The sequence below is a fragment of the Uloborus diversus genome, chromosome 1 (genome assembly GCF_026930045.1).
Source record: "Uloborus diversus isolate 005 chromosome 1, Udiv.v.3.1, whole genome shotgun sequence".
Taxonomy (NCBI): domain Eukaryota; kingdom Metazoa; phylum Arthropoda; class Arachnida; order Araneae; family Uloboridae; genus Uloborus; species Uloborus diversus.
The window spans coordinates 141,369,688-141,394,717 of NC_072731.1; the positions used below are offsets into that span (position 1 = coordinate 141,369,688).

The 25,030-nt window shown below is 32.0% G+C and overlaps 1 protein-coding gene across 1 annotated transcript in view; it reads left to right on the forward strand.

The window, feature by feature from the left end:
- Positions 1-25,030, forward strand: part of LOC129232541 (ATP-dependent translocase ABCB1-like) — an 84,324-nt gene that overhangs the window by 25,130 nt on the left and 34,164 nt on the right. The window contains exons 10-18 of the mRNA XM_054866680.1: positions 3,771-3,881; positions 4,607-4,732; positions 5,711-5,914; positions 7,980-8,150; positions 16,974-17,135; positions 18,212-18,442; positions 20,702-20,860; positions 21,839-21,943; positions 23,030-23,107. Coding sequence (XP_054722655.1) covers positions 3,771-3,881; positions 4,607-4,732; positions 5,711-5,914; positions 7,980-8,150; positions 16,974-17,135; positions 18,212-18,442; positions 20,702-20,860; positions 21,839-21,943; positions 23,030-23,107 — 1,347 coding nt within the window. The remainder of the gene's footprint in view (positions 1-3,770; positions 3,882-4,606; positions 4,733-5,710; positions 5,915-7,979; positions 8,151-16,973; positions 17,136-18,211; positions 18,443-20,701; positions 20,861-21,838; positions 21,944-23,029; positions 23,108-25,030) is intronic.

The window sequence follows — 25,030 nt, forward strand, 5'->3', positions numbered from 1 at the left end:
CGAACGGCTGCTGTCGCAGACTTTAATCGACATAATATCCTTTTTTTCCTGTAAGGCTGGGAAAATTGAATTTTTCAATTTTATAGCTTCAATTTAGAGCTTCCGTGGTTTTACATTCGTGTAGAGCAGGGGCGTCATTACTGCATTTCATTTGGAGGGTTTGTTTTCTTAAATATTAGCTACTTAAGTATGGAGCAAAACACATTGGCTAACAGGAAGTGGTCATAAAATGCGTATGATATTAATGAAAATCAGAGTCTAAAAACAATTTAAATTTTTGTGAAAAAAATTTTCATTCCTTTTACTATAAGTTAACATGTAAAACATCTTGATTGTATAGTTTTTACCTCATATTAAAGTTTTCATGCATGATTTTTTGCAATGCGAAAGAACAGGAAATCTTGTTACTAAATTAACTAACTATACTCTTGATAACAACAATGCCCAGTGTCGTGTTCTTTTGCCAGTACAGCTAAAGATAAAAGTTTTTTTTTTTTTTTTGCCCATTATTCTTTGAAATCAATTCTCAAAAGATTCTAAAATATGAAAATGATCTTTCTTGACTAGCCGAGCTGATTGGAATAGTTAAAAAATAATTAAATTAACAAAAGTTATGTATAAAAACACACTTTTCAGATCTTGCTCTTCAAAATCAGCCAAGCAATTTTAAAAATTATGCTTCATTTTACATCATTGAATAGTCTAATCTCTTTTCGCAAAACAATTCTTCTTGCCTCATATAAATTTTACTCATAGATGAAACATTTTACTTTTCGTTTTCAATATCCAATCCAAATAATATAAAGCAAAGAATACAGAAAAATATTTATCATCAACTCTTGTGTTGATTTCATGAGAAACTTAATCTATTGGTTTATACAAAATATTAAATCATTGTTTGACTTCATATCATTTGGATATTTTTCACCGCTTCTAAGTTCATTTTTTGCTGCACCTTTTTAAAATTGGCTCGGAGTAAAAATTATGTTTCTGAAAAGTTCCAAGCTTGTTTGAAAAACACATCTATATGAAATTTAATGACAGTTTCAAGTGTAGATTGAACTGAAACATGAAACAGAACGAAAAATAAGGTTAGCTACTGAAGATGTTTTGATCAAGTGAAGCATTATTCAACTCTTTACAATAAAAACAAATTGAGTAAAAATTTAAACGAAGTCCTACCTATTAAAGGGCATCCGTTTTATCACCATCGAAAGATTGATTTCATCAAGGTGTTTAATCAAGGCTTTGAAATTATCGAGAAATGTTTTTATGGTTTTAACTCATTAAGATCATCTTGTGTCACTCCGTCCATAATTAAAGAGCCCCAGAAAAAGTATTTGTTGATGTGCGATATTGTTTCAAAAACTGCATGTATTTTTGAGAAGTTTCTATGAAAGCATATTGTGCATTGAATAGCTGAAATGTGTTTTCAGCAGAAGAAAGCGATGAACATTAGTTAAATAAACATACTTAAAATGTGGGCGAAACAATGAATGTAAAATGCCAGGGAATTTTTCTGTGAAAATCGTGCATTCACGCCACTTGCACGAGCTTCTCATATTGGGTATAGCAACGTTAAACTGAACACTCAAGTATGAAGCATTTAACATACATGAGGAAACTACTTGTTTAGTTAAATTTAACCATGATTGATGAATTACCATCAGTTTATTTTTTCTTTTTTTCCTCAAAAGGCCAGCAAATTATTCATTAATTTCTAAATCATCATCCAAAAAAACGGAAAACACTTGCTGTTGTCTGGAAATGTGTCGAGTTTCATCAACTGTTACTGAGAATCAGTGAAATTTTTGTTTCAATGGACATTGATTTGCGATTTACATAAATTGAAATCACCCATTTTTTTATCATTCTGCTCGAAAGATTGGGGGGAGGGGTGCGACAGCCCCCTCTCGCCCCCCTACTGGCCACCCCTGGTGTACAGGTGTCCTCCTGCTCTCCTAAGCTACATCTTTGGCCATGTTTTGAATTTAAAATACAGTTTTCTGGAGGTGTCAAATGAAATGAGAACAAAAAAAGACAATCTGACATTATGAAAAAGCACAATATTATACGCTATTAAGGTGTGATAAAATAAAAACGAAAAGTATAATACAGTAACTTTTTTGTAAGCATACTCAATGTTTAAATATTGATTCAAAAGAAAATGATTTTCATGAAAAAAAAAGTCATTAAAAAATAACGGCTGCTCAAGGCGTCGGCGCGCCGGGAATTTTCTGTTACCTCGGCGCACAGTGCGACGTTCTTACGGTCGAAGTGGACAAAAGTCGTTCTTGATGGGATGATTTTGTAATATATATTATATTACTTAGTAATATAATATTTGTAAATGTCAGCTGCGAGTTAATGCAGTTTGTATTCCAAAGTATATTAAATAAATATGAGTAAATAAGGAAAAAAACCTGTCTAAAGGGACTTGGATTCGAAGAAATTAGAAGTGTCCGTTGTGAGCGGTTTTACATAAATTTTGTTTTGTCATGAAATAACCGTATTTTTTTATTTAAGCTTCAATTACTTCTTCACTAATATAGTCACATTTTTGATAATCTGTGATGAAATTCATTTAGTAACCCTGCTTCTCACTCTCCGGGTGTTTGAAATTTTGACCTCTTCTTTTGAGGATGTAGCATAGTTAAAGTGAGTTTTCTCTATTTTTCTCTTGGTAAGTGCTTAACAAAGAGTAAGGATACCTTTTTTCAAATTTTTTGAAGCATTTTTATTTCAAACAATAATTGTGATTGGAAAATGTTAGGTTTTTGGAGAAGCCCCCAGAACTATTCAAAGCAGTTTAAAGCAGAAAATACGCGTTTATTTATGATATTTGATCGTTATTAAATCAAAATATTTCAGAAACTCGGAATGTTTTGGATCAAAATTGAAAAATATTTATTTGAAGGGTTTTTTTTAAACGTTGCTTAAAGATATTAACGAAAAAGTTTTGTTCAAATATATTAACGAAAAAATGGATCTTACTCATCTTCTTTGATACCTTCCATACTAAAATTTATAAAAACTGCCGAGGTGTCCTCAGCGCGAAAGAAGAGCCTACTAAATATGATTTCTATCCTTTGTTTTATGCTATCGGATTAAAAGCTGAAATTCCATTTCACTGAGGTCACTATGAAAGGATTAATAAAATAAAACAAGATGGAAAAAAAATCGCATTTTCGGCTTTTGTCCATAGGCTGCCGTACTGTGCGGGCGGCCCAGTACGTCACTGCTAATGACGACTAATAGTTGCAATGTGACACGACATTTGAATCTTTGATCTTGTTTCTTTCATTTTTTCCGCAAATTACTGTGGAAGTTTTTGCAACAACCGTGGCGGAACACTTCTCAACCTTCGGCTGACCCCAAGGGTTCCGCGGAACACACTTTGGGCACCGCTGCATTAGAAGTCCAAAATTCAGTTTACGAAAGTTTTTTTTGTAAGCTATATTCACCAACTAATTTGGATGAATATTTGTTGATAGTGTCATAAGCAATCAAGATCATAGAAATTCAATGAAATATATTTGGTACGTTTAACTGGTAATTATTTGTATATTCTTTACACACGTATACACACTATATATTATACAGATAATATAATCCTTTTAACGAATCCTTTGAACGACATAGCTATATTTATCCCTTGATAGAAGTTATTAATTAAGAATTTAGCATGACTCATTGTTACATTTTGTAACATTAAAAAAAGTAATAAATAAAATCTTTACCAATTAATTATGTGTATTTTTTTCTTTCAGCAACCATTCATAGACAGCAGTTCATCCAAGGGAAAGATGCCACCTTCTGTTGAAGGATACATACGATTCAAAAACGTTGTCTTCAACTATCCTTCCAGACCAACTGTTCCTGTAAGTAATGCAAACATATGCTTTCTCACATTGGTTTTAATAGTAAATGTAGCTCAATAATTTAAATCCTTACTGTTCATATTTCCAGCGAATGATTCAGATTCTGCAGACGGCATTCTTTAGTGATTCATAGGTGTCACAATAATAGAAAAAAACACTGTTTTTGGATCAAGGATATTTTTTAACGGAGAGCTTACATTGTTTATTGAAAGAATTTATTCGCAGCTGGTGGGGAGTCATTTTCATCAGTTTTGTTTTCCTGTTAGTTTATTTACATTCAAGTTCTTCAATCTGAGCTGCGGACTTGGAGAAGAATTTGGTTTCAGAGTACCGTAATCCAGTTCAATACGCCATAAGCACAAATATGTAATTTTTGGTTTTATAGCGATATTGCAAAGATAACATGTTGGACTTAAACGAAATACAACTAAACGTGATTAAATTTAGTCTGCGGATAATAATAAAGTTGAATTGCATTTCATTACGAAGTCCAACATGTTATCTCTGCAATATCGTCATAAAACCAAAAATTAAGAATTTACCCTTATGACGGTATTGAGCTGGATTTTCGATATGTCAATCAAACTTTCAACGTTTATAGCTAACCAATAGAATAGGACACTTTATCCATATTGTCGTTCGTATTTGTATGTGCTTTTAGTTATTCCAGTTACTAATAATTTTATTATTGTGCGATTACTTATTATGTATTACTGTTCTCGCAGATTCTACGGGGCCTCACTCTGAATGTAGAGCCTGGAGAAACAGTGGCACTCGTTGGCCCAAGTGGTTGCGGGAAGAGCACAGTAATTCAACTGATCCTGAGATTTTATGACACCGAGGCAGGAAAAGTTAGTAAATAAATGTTATTTTATTAAAACGAAGCTTTTTTCCATTTTAAACCATGACAGAGAAACCTAATATGTGAGTCGTTGCGTACAAATGGCAAATTGAACGAAAGATAGTTTAGAAAATGAAAGGTCTTTCACAACGGTAAACGAATAGCCGGCTTGATTTTACCTTCCTCGTCTTTAGAAAGGGAAGGAAGAGCAATTTAACACGAAAAAATAACAGAATTCAACATGATCAATCATCGTAAATTGACCTGTAGATTATGTGAACGGCTTGGATTTGAATGTCGAAAAATATGCCCTTAGACTTATAATATAGTAACTAATATTCACCACTTTAGATAAAAATTGTAGGTTTTAAATATTTAATACGTTTTAGGGGTGAATACTTCGTTGTTAGATTTATGATAGGTTAATATACGTATAAATAGTAGGCTGCGACTTTCTGTAATAGATTAAAAAGAGATATCAACGGTATCCTTGAATCAGTGGCAGTGGAATATTTTAAGGTTATTTGAGATTTTAAATGGATTTTTGCAATATTTTTTTAATCCTTTTTTTCCCCGTTTACTTTCATTCCAAACTTCCAAAAAAACTACCAACGTGCAACATCCTTGAATAAACATAAACATTCGTTTGCTTTTTGACGCTATTAATCAATAATTTTTACAGCCTTCTAAATCTTATATTAGAAAAAGTATCAGATTCGAAAAAAATGTTCCAATTTTGATGGATTTGCGCATTTTGAGATGTGCTCCTCAAGTCCCTGTCCATTTCGACCATTTTAAAAAAATGTCTGTCCTGTGTGTTTGTATGCGTGTGACTTTTTTTTTTTTTTGAAGTGTAGTATAAATAAAAGCAGTATTTTTTTTTTGAAGTATTTATTTTTTAATTTTATATCATAATTATTATTATGCTTCATTATTATTATTTTATTATTATTATTACAGCTATCTTAGTGAGTGTTCTTTCTCTCAGGTTGAGCTGGATGGAAACAATGTGAAAGATTTAAACGTGGGATGGTTACGAGACCACATTGGTCTAGTAGGACAAGAACCAGTCCTTTTCTCCAGCACGATCGAGGAGAACATCAAACTTGGTAAACGTGGTTCAACACTGGAAGATGTGATCAAAGCAGCGAAACTGGCCAATGTGCACGATTTCATCGACAGCCTGCCGCTGGTGAGAATGTCTATATCGTTTTATTTAGGATCATTGCCCCTTTTTTTTCACAACATTTTTAAAGATACTTCAATAACTATTTATCCAGCGCCTCAACAATTGAATAGTCCGGAATTTTTAATCCTAGGGACTTTAGTGTACCTTAATTTCGGAATTTCGGAATTTTCCAAATTTCACAGCAATACTATTTTATATTACTACATTCCCTTTTCAATTTTTGTGTGGCAAAAGAAACTATCGTGATAATTAGGAGTGAGTTTAAAATCGAGCACAATCGTTTTTTTTTTTTTCCTCATTTAAACAAGCAGTAATTTATGGCCTTGAAAAGCTCTCAAGTGATGTATCGCTCAACTGTGGACGTCACAAAAAGGAATAATGTTTTAGTGATGTGAGGTGTTATTGAAATTGTTAGAAAGGTTGATATTCTAAGTATTCCGGCAGAGTTATGGATTCTACAAATTCTTACAATTCTTTCATGATGAAAAAACATTTTATCGCAAAAAAAAAAAAAAAACTTTTCGAAAATAAATTTATAACGATTGAAAAATGCGTCTGAATTTTAATTTTTTCGAATTTCGAACGTTCGAATTCGGGACTTTCAAAATAGAATGTCATCTAGCTTTTTATCAAACACCTCATATAATTACGTAAAATCTCATGTGCAAATATCAGCTCATTGTGCTTACGAAATATTATGTGTTATTAAATTATTCTGTTAAAAAGTATCCGTAAACTTGGAATGTTTCTTCTTTTTGCACGCTCAAAAAATTTCATTTTTTTTTTAAAAAGTTAATTTTGCTCTTAAGCACTATCATACTGAAAATCATAGTCTGTAATTTAATGATCAATTTAGCTCTCTTGTTTGTCAAAAGTGAAACTTAGTTATTCACATTAAACAGGAACACTATTTAGAAATTGTAAACGATTTTATGTTTAGCTTTAGTTTTCTCTATTTGACAAGTATATAAATCTATGTTATTTATTGCATTTGTGTTATTTATGTTTGATTTTTCCTATTTATTCATAAGTAAAATAGTCAGTAAGGGACTAATGTTGAGCAATTCCAGTATTATTGTGTCCAATGCACATCACATTTCTTGATCGCACAAAGCTCATAAGTTCCCCAAAACTCATTATATTTCACTACCTTATTAATGAAGATTTGATAATTAAATAAAAATATATTAATTCTGCGTGCACATACAAAAAAATTATTAAATGAGGCAGTGAGAAGCAAAGGGATGCAAGTAGACTATTTTAAGTTTCGAGTAAAACGTGATTAAAGATCAAATCCTAGGTAGGCTTTCATTGAAATTTTTTTCCAAATCATGCTGCATAGCAGCACCTACCAGGGCTACTAGTACAATCTCTTGCCCCAAGACAGAGGAGAGGTCCACCTACCATTTGTACTGGTTATCTCCAAATTTTTAATTTTGCCACTTGCATCCCTTTGCTTCTCACTGCCTCAAATGTACTTTAATAAAAGAAATCAATTTGCACTAAACTGAAACATTTCTGTAAGGCTATTCTTTTATGTACAAATGTTTCAAGTTTACAAATAGGAAATAGTTTAGAAAAAATATTTAAAAATTACGTTGTGAAATACCGTCATGTTGTAATTTTTTTAAGTGAAGTGTTTTATTTTTCTTCTTTTTTGTGTATGCTTGCTTGTTTTTGTATATGCTTGTTTGAACTTGTTTTTCCTTCTTTCTTCCTTTCTTTTCTCCTTTTTTAAGTTTTGTTTTATTTTGCTTTCTCTTTCTGATTTTTTTTTCTTTTATAAAGTTCTTTTATAACGTTATTTCTTTTTCTCCCCAGAAATATAACTACTTTTTTCTTCAGTAAGTTACCGCCCTATTGCCAGGGCTAAGGCAGAAATTCATGAAATACACCGCTCACGAAACTGCAGTCCTCGGCTGGAATTGACTGAGCTGGCGGTGTATTTGATGTACTTTATTCTGTTTTGTTGATTGATTATTTGCTTTTTTTTTTTTTTTTTGCTTTCTCTTTCTGATTTTTTTCTATAATAAAGTCCTTTTATAACGTTGTAACATTTTTTCCCCAGAAATATGATACTCTTGTTGGTGAACGTGGTACCCAGTTAAGTGGAGGCCAGAAGCAAAGGATTGCCATTGCTCGAGCTCTCATAAAAAATCCTCGAATTCTTTTATTGGATGAAGCAACGTCTGCTTTGGACACAGAAAGCGAAGCTGTTGTCCAGAAAGCCCTTGATAAGGTAAAAAGCATGCTTGTATAGTTCGTAGTTTCCAGCATTTGACGTCTACCTTGAAATAGTCTGAAAGCTTTTTGGTTCTTTAAAGAAAATGACTTTCAAGCTTAAAAAACTTGAACCTTTTAACTGTCAAGTTATTTTGATGACTTGAGTACATAAATTGTCAATTTTTCATTGAAAAAAAAACCAAATACTTTTTACAACATAAAATGTATCATAATGTAACTTCAATTATTGACTTTTATAAAAAAAATCATATTAAAACGCTTGATTTTTTATTGGAATAATAAAGCTAAACCAATGTTAGAAGTCAAAGCAGCGAATAAAAACAGTACACAAGAGGTAAAGGGTTAGAAGAAAACTTTTTCTTGATGCGAAGGACTCGATCCTGCGGACAAAAGAAATGAGAAATGAAAAACAGAGAAAAAGTCAATGAGGAAAAAAAAAAAAAAAATTTCGTGGATTTCTTTCCATCCAAAACTTAAATCTTCTACGTTTTTAAGGGTTTTTTTTTTTTTTCGTCCTTTATTAATATTTTGTGCTTCTAATGTAGATTCTTTGATATTTTAAAAATAGCTGCAGGAAAATACATCAAAAACATATAGCGGTGGAAATAAGAACTGTCGAACTTATTTACAACGTGCGTGAAGGGACTATGATATTAGTTCTTTATAACTTATTATATATATATATATATAAGTGCTCGAAATCACATAAATGGCTAAAATATTAGAAAATTTCTTGCAAATTACTTTTTATTTATTATTATTATTATTATTATTATTATTATGTTAAATTTCTATACAGATCGAAAGAAGTTTGTAAAATTGAATTGTTTTTTTATCTTTCATTATTTTACTACTCGCTTTGGCTTGAATTTCAGCTTTAATATGCCCGAAATTAATGCACTCCACAAAATATGAAGAAAAAGAAAAAAAGAAGAAAAAAAAAGGGAGGGGGTTTGTATCGTCACTTGTTCACTTGTTTACAAAATTTGTGACTCCTCACTAACTTTCAGAAGACTTCTGACTGCTAAAAAAGAGTCTGTGAAAGGAATAGCTGTACTGGAGAGAAGGGTTCAATGGAAATTTAATGAATCGAAAATATTGCTCTTGATAGCCGGGGTTTATTTTTGAAGCAAATTATGCTCACATAGACTTAACATTGTACCAACCGAGTGTGTCTGATTTTCTCGGTAAATCCGGGTCATCATTAAATCGAGGCTCGTTACAAGCAAACTCGACTGTATAGCTCGATGAAGTAAAATGTTAAATCCCTCTTGTAATCTTTACTAATAATAAATCTGAAAGTCTCTCTGTCTGTCAGGATCTCTGTCCGAATCTCTGTCTGTCTGTCAGGATCTCTGTGACACGCAAAGCGCCTAGACCGTTCGGCCGATTTTCATGAAATTTGGCAAAGTTAGTTTGTAGCATGGGGGTGTGCACCTCGAAGCGATTTTTCGAAAATTCAATATGGTTTTTTTCTATTCCAATTTTAAGAACCAAATTATCATAAGATGGACGAGTAAATTACGAAATTATCATAACTTGGAACCGTAACATGGGCACAAGCCAATTGGCGAGATACGAAATTATCATAACGTGGAACCGTAACATGGGCACAAGCCAATTGGCGAGATACAAAATTATCATAATGTGGAACTGTAATATGGGCACAAGCCAATTGGCGAGATACTAAATTATCATAACGTGGAAACGTAACTTGGGTACAAGCCAATTGGCGAGAAAATTCACTAGACATTATTTGTAAATATACAGGCGAACCAAAAAACCTTTTAATTTTTCTGTTATGGGCAAAGCCGTGCGGGTACCACTAGTGCATGCATAAAGTAAGTTTTCGGGGCATTCTACCGTCACGTGTGTGACAATTCAACTCGATAATTTCGCCAACATTTTGTTATAGATTTTAATATGTTAAATGAACAAGAGTAAGAACGTTATTTAATCTTTACATTTTTAACAAAGATACTGACGCAGTATTATTTTTATTAAATAACTTTGTTACTAAAAATTTAATTTATTTGCATGTGTCACGTGCAGGACATCCAAAGTCAACTTCTGTAGTTCTATGTATGCATTGCTTTATATTTGCTCTATTAATATAAAAAAAATGTAGATTTTGAAAGCTAAGGTTCCAACGTAAAGAAAACATAGCTCGTTTGTGGAGAAATGATAATTTTAACCGTTAAAAAAAAGTTATGTAGATGACAATTCCATTGAATGCGGTCATTTTGTTCCGCACGTGACGGTTCCTACATGTCATAAAAAAGAAATAGTTTTAAAAGGTAAAAACGAAATGTTTTGCTTAAGAAGTCACAAATAACGTTTGTGATTTCTTAAGCAGCAACATTTTGCTCATTACCCTTTTAAATTATTATTTTTAACTAGAAAGTTGCTCGTCATGGTATGGCGGGTGAAAATTTGCTTCTACATTTGAACGCAGCAATTGCCTGTTTGGTGATATTTTGGTAGTTTAAGTTTTAATCCTAACTCCAGTGGATTAAACCTTAACTCCAGTAGATAACGGTCATTGTTGACCATTTTTACGTTTCTTCCTTCTCCTAAAATGACAATCTTACCGATAAAACAGTTAAGTCACCGGATCGAGTTCAGCCTTGTCACAATAAAACCTTTCTCAGCATGCTAAACTCTACCAAATCATATTATCGAATTATCATGCCGTGGCGCGAGTTTCATTGTTGAAACTTGCGGGTTACTCGATCATCGGCTATTATTTATATGAGGATGAAATGCATGAAACTTCATGTGCCGGACACAATTACACTTTTACAAAGAATGGCCCTTTCCCATTTATACTGTTGGTTAGGACATGTGTAAAAGGTTTTAAATATTTTATTAAAGCTACAGAAATTCTTTACAGCCCTGATCGGATATGAAAATAAGTCAAGTGGTAAACATAAGCATTAAATATTGACAAAAGTAAAAAATAAAATGGAATAATAATAAAAGAATCTAAAAATACTTTTTGGTTCTGTCACGAGGAGAAACTCAAAACTTACGAAATTTTTTAGTTTGTGTATCCTTGATATTGTAATCTTCATTGTGTCGAGAGCAGGAAAAACAAATACATTTTCTCCTACTTGATTGACATTTATTATCGCAGAGTAAACAGCATACAAAGAAGCAAAAGATAGCAGGATATCATTTATTATCATAAATTGATTTTTCAGTTTTGAAAAACCTTGTCTAAATATAAACATTTTACTACCCTATTACCGAATCCAGAGATATCTTTTTTCTTTTTAAAGAGTTTACCTGTTATACTCATGAAAAGAGATCAAAATGTTTCTGTTTGTTTTTTCCAGTCATTGATTGTCAGGCTTTGAAAACAACCTTAGTAAAAGAGTTTGAGAAGCACTCACTAAGGGTTACATGCAGGGGCGGCAAATAGGGGGGTCAAGAGGGGGCGGTCGCAAACCCACATTTTTTGAGCAGAATGATAGAAAATCGATGAATTCAATTTATGTGAGTCGGGAATCATTGTTCATTTTAAAAAAATCTCGTTGGTTCTTACAAACTATTTGATGAAACTCGCAACACATTTTCAGACTGGAAAAAGGGTTTTTCGTTATTTGTATGGTGATTTAGAAATTCATGAAGTATTTTCCGGCTCTTTCAAAACAGAGAAAACTGATAGAGAACCATGGTTAATTTTAACTAAAGACATTTTCTCATATAGGCTAAATATTTCATACTTCTGTGCCCAGTATGGTGTGTCCAATATGAGAGGCTCGTGCAAAGTGGTGTAGCTGCAAGGTTTTCGCAAGAAAATTCCTTGATATTTTACATTCACATTTACGCTCATTTTTTAAGTGTATGGTTTAATGAGTCTTCATCGCTTTCTTCTGCTAGAAAAACGTTTCAGCTGCTCAATGCATTATATGCTTTCATAGAAACTCCTTAAAATTGCGTGTGATTATTGAATAAAAAAAAAACATAACAACAAATACCTTTTATGAGGCTCTATAATTATGCAATCTCAGAGTGACAAGATGGTGTTCAAGAGTTAAAATCATAAAAAGATTTCTTTATAACTTCAAAGCAGTGATTTGACGACTGGAAGAATTATTTCAAAATGATTCTTTCAATGGTGAAAAAGCTCATGCCCTTTTTCATGTATAACTTCGTTTGAATTTTTATTCAATTTGTTTGTATTGAAGAACGTTTTTGAAAAATGCTTTACTCTATCAAAACATCTTCAATCCGCTACGCTTAATTTTCGGACTATTCAAACCACAGTTCAATCTATAATTGATCTGTGCAAAATACTACTATAGTTCAATCTATAATTGAAACTGGAAATGGATTTTACATAGATGTATATTTCAATCCATCGTGAAACTTTTCAAAAAAAAATCTACCTCCGAGCCACTCTTAAAAAGGCGCAAAAAAAAAAAAAAAAAAAAAAAAGTGACAAAAATCCACATGATGATGTGAAGTCAAACATTGACTTTTCAATATTTTGTATGAAGTAATAGATTCAGTTTTTAATGAAATTAACACAAGATTTAATGATAATTATTTTTCTGTTTGGTTGGCTCTATATTATCAGGATTGGATTTTGAAAACGAAAAATAAAATGTTTCAATTATGAGTAAAATTTTTAGCATGAGGCAGGAAAAAATACAAGCAATATACCTAAAAACTAGTTATCACATCCAGAGATTACAGTTTGTCCTTGTAATGGACTCATCAGTCTGGAAGAGTGAATAACAGAGCTTGAGGCAGATGACGTTTATTGAAGCTGAGAGCGACCACGAGACTAGATTATTCAATGATGAAAAATTAAGCCCCTAACAATTTTTGAAGCTGCCTGAGTGATTTTGAAGAGCAAGATATAAAAATAGTTTTCATACATAACTTTGTTACTTTAATTGTTTTTTAACTATTCCAATCAGCTCAGCTAGTAGAGAAAGATTTTTTTGTCTCAGGAGATTAGAGACTTATTTTCGAAGCACAATGGGCAAAAAAAAAAAAAAATCTATTTAGCTGTACTGGCAAAACACAACGGCACTGGGCACTGATAGATTAGTAACACGATTACCTGGATTACCTGCTCTCCGGAATTCCAAAAATCATGCACTAAAACTTTTCTAAAAGGTATAAAAACTTTAGTATCGAGATGTTTTGTATGGTAACTTATTAGAAAGTGAATCAAAATTTTAATTGTTTCTAAACACTAATTTTTATTCGTATTAAACCAATTTTTTGACTACTTCCTGTTACCTAATGTGTGTTTGGGACCGCACTGTGGTAATACATATTAAAGAAACTCGACCCTCCAAATGAAATGCTGAAATGCCGCCCCTGGTTACAAGTGTACATGGGAATAAATAACTAAATTTTAATAAAAAAGAAAAAACGAATATATGAAAGTATTTTTGAAAAGAATATGATGCGTTCTTTCTTTTTTTCAAAATAAACAAAGGGACTTTTCAAGCTCTCCAGGAAAGTTTTCCTCCTCCAACATTAGAAAAAAACTTTTATTTTTTCATCGGAACCAATAACCAAAACTACAAACTCGAAATAAATGTTTGATAAACCCCACTGAACTCTTCCCCTTAAAAAAGTAGCTCATGGCGACCATACACAAGAACAATTTTTAGAATAACTGGCAAGACATATTTACTATCTTTACTTAAAATTTTTTAGAGTATTTTAAAATATTGATAAGATGAAGAAAAAAGAAGAAAAGATGAAAAAACGGTGGGGCTTGCGTTTAACATTTGGTTTTGTTGTGCTTAATTTTATATGAATCACCATTACCATTTAGGTGACCGATAAGTCACTGAATAACAGACGACACTGTATTACCACTACTAATTTCACAAACAGTTTCTCTGATATGTATCAAAATAATACATTCTCCCGATGATTGAAGTTCAAGCTTTTGCGTGTCAGAAATTAATGTATTGGTTATGATATTATGTGCAACAGATGTTAGTGGTTTTTTTTGGGGGGGGGGGGGCGTGGGGGATTGAGACTTGACATGTGTGTGCGTAGTAATTCGAGGCATAATACAACATGCATGGCATTCTCATCAACATTGCTTTGTGATATAATTTATTTATTATTCTAACAGCTTTTCATTATAACAACTTTTTTTGTTAGGAAATTCAAATCTTAACTAATACTATAAAAAGAGACGGCGGATTTTTGTGTGCTTATATGTTCGAGGTAATCTCCGGAACCACTGCACCTATTTGAAAAATTCTTTCACTATATGAAAGGTGCTTTTTTACTGAGTAACATAGGCTATAATTCGAAAAAATCCACGGGTTCCAAAGTTCCACGGGATTTTTTTTTTTTTCGTATGACGGATGGATTATGATAGCTTGGTTACTGGGCAAGTTTGGCGATAAACAATGGAGCTGCGGAATTATTTTTACATTTGAAAGATATTATTGGATGTCTTTTTTTTGTTTATTTGGCGAAATATTTTAAATTGCAGTAAAAACCGCTTCACTAGCTAAATCGAGTTTTAAAGCAACTGTAAATCTAATTTAATAATTTGACGAAAAGTTTTAAATTTCAAAGAAACTTAATTTTTTTTTTTTTTTTTTTTTTTTTGAAAAGGTGTGTAAAAGAAAACGATCATTTCACATCAGAGGGGAAGGGGCGTCAATATTTTTTATTCAACGGACTTCCATTACGTTTTTAGCACAGGCATCACTGTGTGGGTACTGCTAGTACGTAAATAAGGAAATAAATGTATATTATAACCAGATATGAACCATAAAAAATCGGACATGTTGAAATATGATGCCTTTCGGTAATTAAATATCGCAAAGTCTAGTTTTTGTATCACATTAATAATTAAAAAGTAAGTAAATACATTCCTTGAGAATAAGTAGATAATGTGAAATGAAAAATGAAAATTAAATAAAAATCAAAAATCACCACCAAATTACTAAATCTATGTTATGATGACGAGTTTTCTCATCATTTTCTATCAAAATTCAAAGGACTAGCGGCAGCTGAAATGTGAACCACACCTTTAGGGCAGAGTTAAACTTTGCGTTTTCAGGAAAAGTTCATAGTCTGTTAGACCTGACAAGGGAATCCAGGATTTTGGTCGTTCTATGTTCCGGTGAATGATTCTAAAAAATAAGAAAAGTTTTCAAAGATAAATTACATATTCACATTACTCTAATAAAAAGTAATTTGAGTCTGAAATAAACCTTTTTCACTAAAAACTCGCCTCATTGTGAATGGAAGAGAACATGTTTTTACTCCATAGGAAAAATAAAGTTGTAAATCAATTTAACTTTTTGCTTTAAAGCTACAATGCCAAATTTAACAGAAATTCATTTTCTTTAAATATTCCTTGATCAGGAACGAATGCTAAATTTTTCATTGCGGTAGATTTTTAATTGATTGAGCTTAAGAATAGCGAGCTGATGTATGCATCACATGACTTCCTTTTACGCTATTTAATGATAATAGTGCCTTGGACTTGGAGTAAGCAAAGAAGCACTTAAAATATTTTCATCTCAAGTTTGTTGCGAACCTGAACAAAAAAAAAAAAAAAAAAAAAATTATACAGATTAATTTTCCCAATATTGGCAAATTTAATGTGATTTAATGGTTAACTCTCTAAATGTCGCCACTAGTGGCCAAACTAAAACAAAATTTTAAAAAATGCCAAATTTGTCGCTAAGTTGGCGACAAAACTTGGCGACCAAAAGCTTGGCGATATATTGCCGAGTATTTGCCAAATTTTAACACCAGTTGAGTTTGCATTGAAATTAGCAATGATTTCCCCCTAAAAAGGTGTAAAAGATCCTTTTTGGAACATCAGAATGCAACCAAAAAGAGAAGTGCACAACTAGATCTTACTAGGCGTCTACGTACCAAATTTAAACTTTCTAGGACATACCGTTCTTGAGTTATGCGAGACACATACACACATACATACGTATGTACATACAGACGTTACGAGAAAGCTCGTTCTAATTAACTTGGGAATCTTCAAAATGGATATTTCGGGTGTCTGTACGTCTTAGATATATATGCACGTGTGGTCGAGTCGGAAAAAAACTCATTATTCATTCGGGGGTGAGCAAAATGGAAATTAAGGCCGATTTTCGAGTGAAAATTTTTTCGCGAATACAATACTTCCTTTTTTGTAAAAGGAGGTCAAAATGGACCGTTATGGATGAAATGCAAAACCAATAAATTTTTCTCGAAAAACTACGTGAAGACTACATAAGAAGTCAATTGGTTCTCTTCCATTAGATTATCTAGACGTAAGCAGAAAAACAAGACTTTTCAATCTAAAATGCGGATGAGGACTTCAGCGCGCCGCTTTATCTTATGGTCCCCAAATTAATGTAGTCTCCATCATTCGGAATATGTTATTGCTATACCTGACTTTATTCTGGAATATCAATCTAGATCATGCAGCTCTGTACAGCGCTAAAGAAACAAACACAATAAATGGAATGAACAGCAAACAACATGGAACGAGAAAGGGTATAACTATGACCACAGATAATAAAAAGTTCATTAACAGTTGTGGTATAATATGCTAGTTTCATTATGCCTCTGAAACTCTTGATCTAATAAACTTCGCAACTGAGACAGTGCTCAACATTCCTGACGTCTACTTTACAGATCTATTAGGAATATTTTCTTCATATTTAGAGGACAAAGAGCGATGTTTTCGCTTTCAAACGGAAAGGAATGTAGCAATGTACATTATTACAGTATAATATAAAAATCTAAAAATATTTTCATTAAATTATAATGATAAATTTGGAAACATTATTCTGCTTATTTTCAGGCTAGCAGCGGCCGCACTACGGTTGTCGTTGCTCATCGTCTGTCAACCATTCGAAATGCAGATAAGATTATCGTCTTGGCAGGTGGTGTTGTCCATGAAATTGGTACCCACGATGAACTTATGGAGAAGAAGGGAATGTATTACAATTTAGTACAAGCTCAGGTAACTAAAATTAGTGTATCAATAACTCAAGATAATGTAGTCAACTTTTATTTCACACTGCTATAGAATTTAGGTTAAACAGTTCCAAGCAAATGTAACAATCTAGAATAAATTTGTGGCATAATAATTAGGGTTCTAGGAATTAGTAATAAGGAACTCGTTCCGTTACAAATATACCTGATTAAAGTCTACCTGCAACTGAAATGATAATATTTACATTTGAAGTGAGTTTTCATGAAATTAACGAAAATTTCTCCTTTGAAGTGTAGACTAACTTCCCAATGGAACTGAAGTTCAATTTTTTTTGAGCAATAAGGAAAACTTATAGCAATAAATATTCCTTTCCCTAAATAATTCAAGAATATGGTTCCTAAAATTCAGACGAATTTCAAAGAAAAATTAAAAATTTCCATGTCATGCATTTTTTTTAATAACTATGTTTCAATTAAATTTTCAATTGTGGATCACAGGATCGTATAACCAGAAAATAATTTCGCGGTATGGTTGTAAAACTTTCATGTCATTTTTTGCGCTATTTGTGCTAATGTTTAAGTCGTCGGGTTATCTGTTATGAAAGCGTTTTATGCAATTAATATACATATGAAAGACATTTGGGTTTTCGGAACAATATTTTAAGAAATTTTTAATATAAAGATTTAAATGTCAAACCAAACTTTTCGGGGGGAGGGGGTGAACCCTAAGAACCTCCCCATCCCCCGTCTTGTATACGGCCCTGGTGGATCATTTTTATTAGATTTTCTTTCTTTCGAACTGCAACGCTTGCATTTCCTTCAATTACTTCATAAAACTTGCTCAGTATCATTTCATTTTTGTTGTAACAATGAAAATTAGGCACTTGGAATTGCTTTTTAAATTTTCTCCTGATTTTCTACACATAAAAATCAATAGTAATAATAATAACAACAACTGCACTAAGCGGAAAAAATCGCAGTAAATAGAAATACACGCCGAATACTGAACATCCGTTTTCAAAATAATCATTGGTCTTGATAATGCACATTTCTTAACATCCGTTTTCAAAATAATCATTTGTCTTGATAATGCACATTTCTTAGACAAAAGAAACAGAAGAAGGAGACGAAGAGCTGGATGAAGTAGGAGTAGGTCCTCCGGAACTACATCGTGCTGTAAGCGTTCGAAGTGGATTATCGGAAGGATCGTCCGGATATAGCGCCAGAAGATTCTCAGCAGGTAGTGGTTTCTTCCAGAGACAGATATCAGCCGTGAGTGCCATTTTGGAACGGCAAATGTCCAACGGAAGTGGCTACATGGATTCAGGAGAACTGGTAAGAAAGTTATCTTCCGTCAATAAAAAACGTTTTGTTGCTACAATTTCCATCGGGAAATAGTACTAAACATAACCAGGTACTTGATTGCTCCAATATGAATTAATACTCGTTTATTATTCACTTTTTAGCAACGCTTCTTCAAGCTTCTTGAATAATAAATGTAAGCGAAATGAGTCATTCATATAATGATCACTTAATACATAAATTTTTGTTCCCGAAAAGTAGTGTTACTTTTATTTTGAAACACGTGTTTTTGAATTTGATGACGTTTATGAATCTCTACGGAGGGACATGCCATAAAATAGTTGCTATTTTGTTCCGTAAGCTACAGTTCATAAAAAGTACTAAGTTTAAAAGGTAATGAACAGATTTTTTGCTTTAAGAATCATGCATACATTTGTAATTTCTTAAACAACGAAATTTTATCCATTACCATGTTAATAATATTTTTTAATGAAATATATTAGTCATTACGTGCGGAACAAAATGTCCGTTTTTTAATGGAATGGTCTTCAAGCGTTTAACTTCTTTAAGGGGGGGGGGGATAATCTTTCAAAGCGCATGATTAATATTTTCAAGTGTTTGTTCACGCATTTTGTGATTTAATATATGTATAATAACTTAGAATTTGCTCTTTATTTCGAGGTTAACCTTCTCACTATTAACATATTGAATTTTTCGAAAGAAAGATGAATAGTTAAACTAGAATAGATTTGATTTTTTGAATATTATTCTTTGTTATTTTTAGAATATTTATTTGATATTGTTAAAAATGCTCACTTTTCTGTAACTTGTTTGCATCATTGAAGTGAATATGCATTGAATTGAAGAGACTGTTGTCGCTGAAATGTGTGGATGCTTGAACTTTTTCTCTTCGGTAATAGCTAGTTCATCTCTACATAGTATAAAATGAAGTCTCCAAAAAGCGTCTGTGTGTTTGAACTCGCAAAACTCGAGAACTACCCGGTCGATTTCTCTGAAATTTTCAATTTGTTCCTTTAATTCCTAAAAAGTTTGCAGACCAGTTCGACAAAAATTCGACGAATAGTTCTTTTTTTATTCCAATTTACATATTAGTTCCTGAATACGGGAGTGAGGAGTTACTTGCATATAATTATATTACGTATCGTTGGAAAGAGTAGAATTTCCCGCGTTCTACACAATTTGTTTCAATGCTCTAACCTACTTACGGCGGGAGTTATTTGCGTTTTTAGCTCGAATTTGTCTAGGATTAGCTGAAATTTAGATACTACTTTCTTCATTAAATCTATCAATAAAAAGTGAAGGAATTGTCCCACAGTTTTCTTTTTGACACCATTCAAAAAAGCGACATTTTTTACTCCAAATCTATCTCGACCTATGGTCGAGAAACTATGCTTCTATCTCGAAAGGAAAAAAAAAAGTTACAACCCTTTTTTAAATTAAGTTCAAAAAATCTCATGTCCATTCAAATTGTTAACCATTTTCTTTCGCATTTTAATTCCTGAAACTTATTTTATTCTGTGTTTTCATGGTTACGCTTTTTTAATCCATCTTTCTCGATTTAATGTCTTAAATTTTAATATCTGTCGTCATTGTTTGGAAGGGTAATTCTGCATGATGTTTTTTCTTTCTTTCTTTTATTTAAGACTGATTGTTGAATATATGTCATTTGACGCAATTTTTATTCTCAAGGTAGACCGGGCAAAGTCGGGCAACGCTGCTAGTAGCGTATAAAATGAGTAGTTTGCATTAAAAGTCATGTATAAATTGTCAATGAAAAGTATTTTTCAATAGTATCAATATATTTATAAATTATTATGAGTTTTACATTAACGAAGTATATTAGAATCTTAATTTTTTTTTCTTTTTTTTTGACTTTTTTAATAGGTTTAAAACATTGTTAATTCTGGATAATAAAATAATATTTGGTGATGGGATCATTTCTCCGCTTTTATGAACAACTCAAATAGGTTGATTTTTCAATAATATTGAAAATTTTGAAGTTCGGTTAGTCAAGTGCTGCATTTGTATGCACAAGTTTTTCAGACACTTGAAATAATTTGAATAATACCTATATTTAGTAAAATCAAGTATTTTCCTTTCATTGAATATTGAAGTTTATATTTCTAGTTTGTTTAGTCAAATAGTATACGAAATTTGAGCACAAGTTTTGTGGTAGGCTTGATATCAATTAAAATACATAAACTAATCACTCCATTGACAGGAAAAACCAATTTTTGAATTCACTGGCAACCTTAAGCATCTTTATTGTAGGAAGAAGAGGAAGTTGAGGTCAAGTCTGCTCCATCTCCAACTCGTTTATTGAAGATTTCAGCTCCAGAGTGGCCATTTGCTGTAGTGGGTGCACTTTCTGCTGTCATCGTCGGAATACATTTCCCCTTATATGGCATCATCTTTGGTGATATACTCGGAGTAAGTATTTTGCTTTTAGTAGCAGTAGCAAAGAGTTGATTATGGATACTATTATGTCTGATATGGGGCTAAAAGATTTTTACAAAGATACATTTTTAGCAGCTATAAACCTTATGTTTCATTTGGTTTTCAATTGAAATAAAATAATTTTTTTTCTACATGAACTTTTACTGAAAACCTGCTTTTTGTGCTTTTATTTTGGTGAAGTTACTGCGAGATTAGGAGAAAAGAAACATTACTTCAAATTTATTTTTAAACGCACACAAAAAAATACTTCTATACAGTCGAACCCGCTTAATGGAATAGTCAGTTTGCGAGGGAAAATTATTCTAATAAGCGGGATATTCCATTATCCTGGATGAAAATAACAAATTACAACGGTTTGGTACTGAAATGTATTACAGTAAGCGGGATACGGTGAAACCTGTGTAAGTTGACCACTTGCGGTGCACTACTTTAGTGGTTTAACTTAAACAGGTGGTCAACTTATAGAGGTTGAATTATATGATATAGATCTAATTCTGTGCCTGAAAATAGCGGTCAACTTAGACAGGTGGTCAACTTACAAGGGTGGTTAACTTCACAGGTTTTACTGTATTCGTTTAACCGATATTCTAATAAGCGAGCTTGACTGTATTTTTTAAACTTATTTCGTGAGGTCAATTGAAAACATTTAGTTTTTGCTTTCCTCAAACTTCGAGGCATTTTTGGGAATTTGAGAAATGGCTCATGGTCCATAATTTTCCTACAATTCCTAACAAGAAAAACAGGGTAAATAATCAGAAACGTTCGCTTTCTTACATGAATAAACTCTCTCCGTAACTAGATTTTGAAAAGCGTAGTAATGTTGAATGAAAACACTGCGCATCCGAAGTGGTTGTTAATCAGTCTAATCCTTTGAAAGGTACTTGTTACAATCTTCAGAATGAAATAGGATATAACAACTAAAATTTTTCTGAAGCTTACACTTTTTTTTAGGTATTGTCTAATGATGACACCGACGTCGTGCGAAAAGAAAGTGTATATTACAGCTTGCTTTTTCTGTTGTTGGCCGTAACATCTTTTATTTTCACATTTTTACAGGTAAGTTTTGTTTTCCATTTTTTTGTTTCTTTCCTCAGTCAAAATGAAATTTCATTTCGCCGCGTGCTGAATTCTCTTTCATTCGATTCAATCTGCTGATACACTCACCGAAAGGTGTGCTAAATCTCTCGAAATTTTCATCGTATTCGGTGAAATGGTTTTGGAAAATACTACGAGTAAACTTTTCGTTAACTTCATGAACAATTTCCGGAATCTGAGCATAAAATTCTGGCCCAATAAGGCAGAATGGCCGTAAATGACAAAATTTGTCCTCGAAAAAAGAGCGATTCATTTCTGAGAGTGTAGTTATGAATCAATATTTTTTAAGTTTTTGCTTGTTGCTATCGCTACTATTGTAGCGGGTCTATCATTAATCTTCGAAACGATTTAGTACAAAAATATGATAAAAAAAGTAATGATATGGATTGCTCAATAATTATTTAGCTAATACAATTTGATTTAAAAAGGTGAAAAAGCCTTGATACAATTGAACCGACAGTGTAAAACAGCCAAGTTGGGAAGATTTACAACAAAAAGGAAGAAATTACATTCATTGAAGTTTTTATTATTATTATTATTTATTTATTTATTTATTTTTCTTCTCAAACATTTTTTAAATATTTGCAGTAAGAGCATGAAAGAAGCCTTCATTATAGGTTGCTTAGGCAAAAAAAATATATTTTTTAGTGAAAATATTACGTTTTTCCTTAAAGTATTAAATGAATGTATGTTTTTATTTTTATTCAATAAAGCCTAAAAAGGCAGAATTTCCTTCCAAAAATCAAAAACCCATGCTCTGACAGCAGTTTACTGCATGAAATAAGACGTTATATTTCTAAAACATCTGTTGCGTTTGCTTGAGTAGCACCTGTAAAGCAGTCCCTTTGTTGTCGACATAATACGCTAAAAAAATTCACTAATTTGTATAATGTACATTGCTATAGTAAATGTGCAGCCTAAAATTAATATAAATGAATTAATATTTAATTTAATAAATATTTAATTTATGAATTTACACTATAGAATGTTAAATTATGATCTCTTATTTATGATGTATTACAATGCATTTGTCTTCTAATTTTATAGACCTTCATGTTTTCAATTGCTGGAGAAAGGCTGACTTCAAGGTTACGAAAACTAGTCTTTGCTAATATAATCACCCAAGTAAGAAAAATTAATTATGTATAAGTAAGTCTTACTGCGGAATATTAGGGAGGACAAATTATTCAAAATAATATTCGTAGTTTTATGAAAGAAATTCCTACATTTTTCAACGTAAATAAGTTCACTTTAGGTAATGCACACAAAACAGAAATCACAAAAGGTACATTTTACAAGCTTTTCTCTTTCCAATTTTATGTCCATAAATCTTCAGAAACATTCTCATATAAAAACTATTTTACTTTGACTAAAAGTAAAAATTGCAAAAAAAAAAAAAAAAAAAAAAAACATATTAAACAGTTAACGTAAAAACAATACACGGCGCATCAAAACATGGAATAAACTGTTACAGGCTAATTCCATGCCAAAGTACACCGTAATACAGAATTGTGGATTTACCTTTCTGTCACTTTTTCTAAAAAGAATTATATACACACACATCATATGTAAAATTAAGAACAATCTGTTTTTTGTATGTATTTTTATTGTTTATAAAAACATTTAGGGGAATTCTAGTTTAAGTTACATCGGTCTTGTAGTGTGAGTCGTATGTCATCTTATACACTAATTACATATTTCAATAATCTAGTAGCAAGATAAAATTAAAGTATTAGAGTAACGGCACCAGTAACAGACATGCTTAAGACATTGCTCTCAAATGAACTCAATTTTCTGAGCCTTTTAATGTACTTAGAATTTTTAAACTATATTTCTCTCGTGAACCTACATCTATTCTAACGTTTGGCTGCTTCTGGATTCTCTGAGTCATAGTTAATTCTATTTTTATTTGCTCAATTTCATAAAACGGTTCGCCCCCCAGTAATAGACACCGAAAAATCTGATGAAACCCAGTAACAGATAGGATGAGGACAGGATGAGTAATGGACTTTTCTCTTCAAAATGTGCAAAAGCTCTTTATTGTTAGAATTAAAGCCTTATTAAATTCTAATGAACATAAACACTATTGAGAACACTTCGTGGTTGCTGTTCATATAATCTTACACCACTGCATATAAATATCAGCTGGTTCATAAAATTCACTCTGACAACACTAGATGGTTGCACTGTATTCATGGGCCACAGCAACATCAGTTTAACCAGCCTAAAATTCTTATTGTTTAAATCCACTTATGACTGTCGTTACTAGACCCTTGTCTGTTACTGGTGCCTTTACCCCTATCATTACAAGTTACAACCACCTAAAAAAAATTTTTTTTAACTCAACAGAAGAAAAAACAGGAGTTTTTGTACTTAATATAATGTATTACTTGATGTTCGTGTAGTGTGAGTCACAAATGAGCGTTATCAAAATACACAGAATATGCAATGATATGGATGAAATTTAACGGCTAGGATATAAAAATTAAAAATCAATCAAGGTAAAACAACTAGTAAAACTCTATTTTTTGTCATAATATTGTTTTTATGGTCAGTTTAAGATTCATATTTAGCTCACTAGTAGAGTAAGTCCCGCATGGAACTAGGCCACACTGAATTTATTAGAAGAATGCTGCACGTATAAAATCTTAAAGAGTGTTGCCAAACTGTAGTTCCGATAAAAACATTAAATAAATTTATGTAAATTAGAGCCGCTATATAGAGGCATATATAGGGGCCTTAATGTAAATGAAACTGATTGTTTTAAAATAATTTAAAGTTTTAAATCAAACAGCAAGCAAGTAAAACCTAACACCTTATTTGCCTGAAGTTCTTTCAAAGCTACAGTATCCTGCACTGCATGTCGTCCTTGTTTGGGGCTCGCTCAAGGCACTCTAGTTCAATCTGGGCGACTTTTGAGTCGAAGGCGAAACACTTGATGAAAACACTGAGTATTTTTTTACGTTGGTAGCTAACATTATTTGCCCAATAGTGAGAAGTCTGCACTCATGCGACTTTTGGCCATTTAGGAGACTTTCTCGCAAAAGT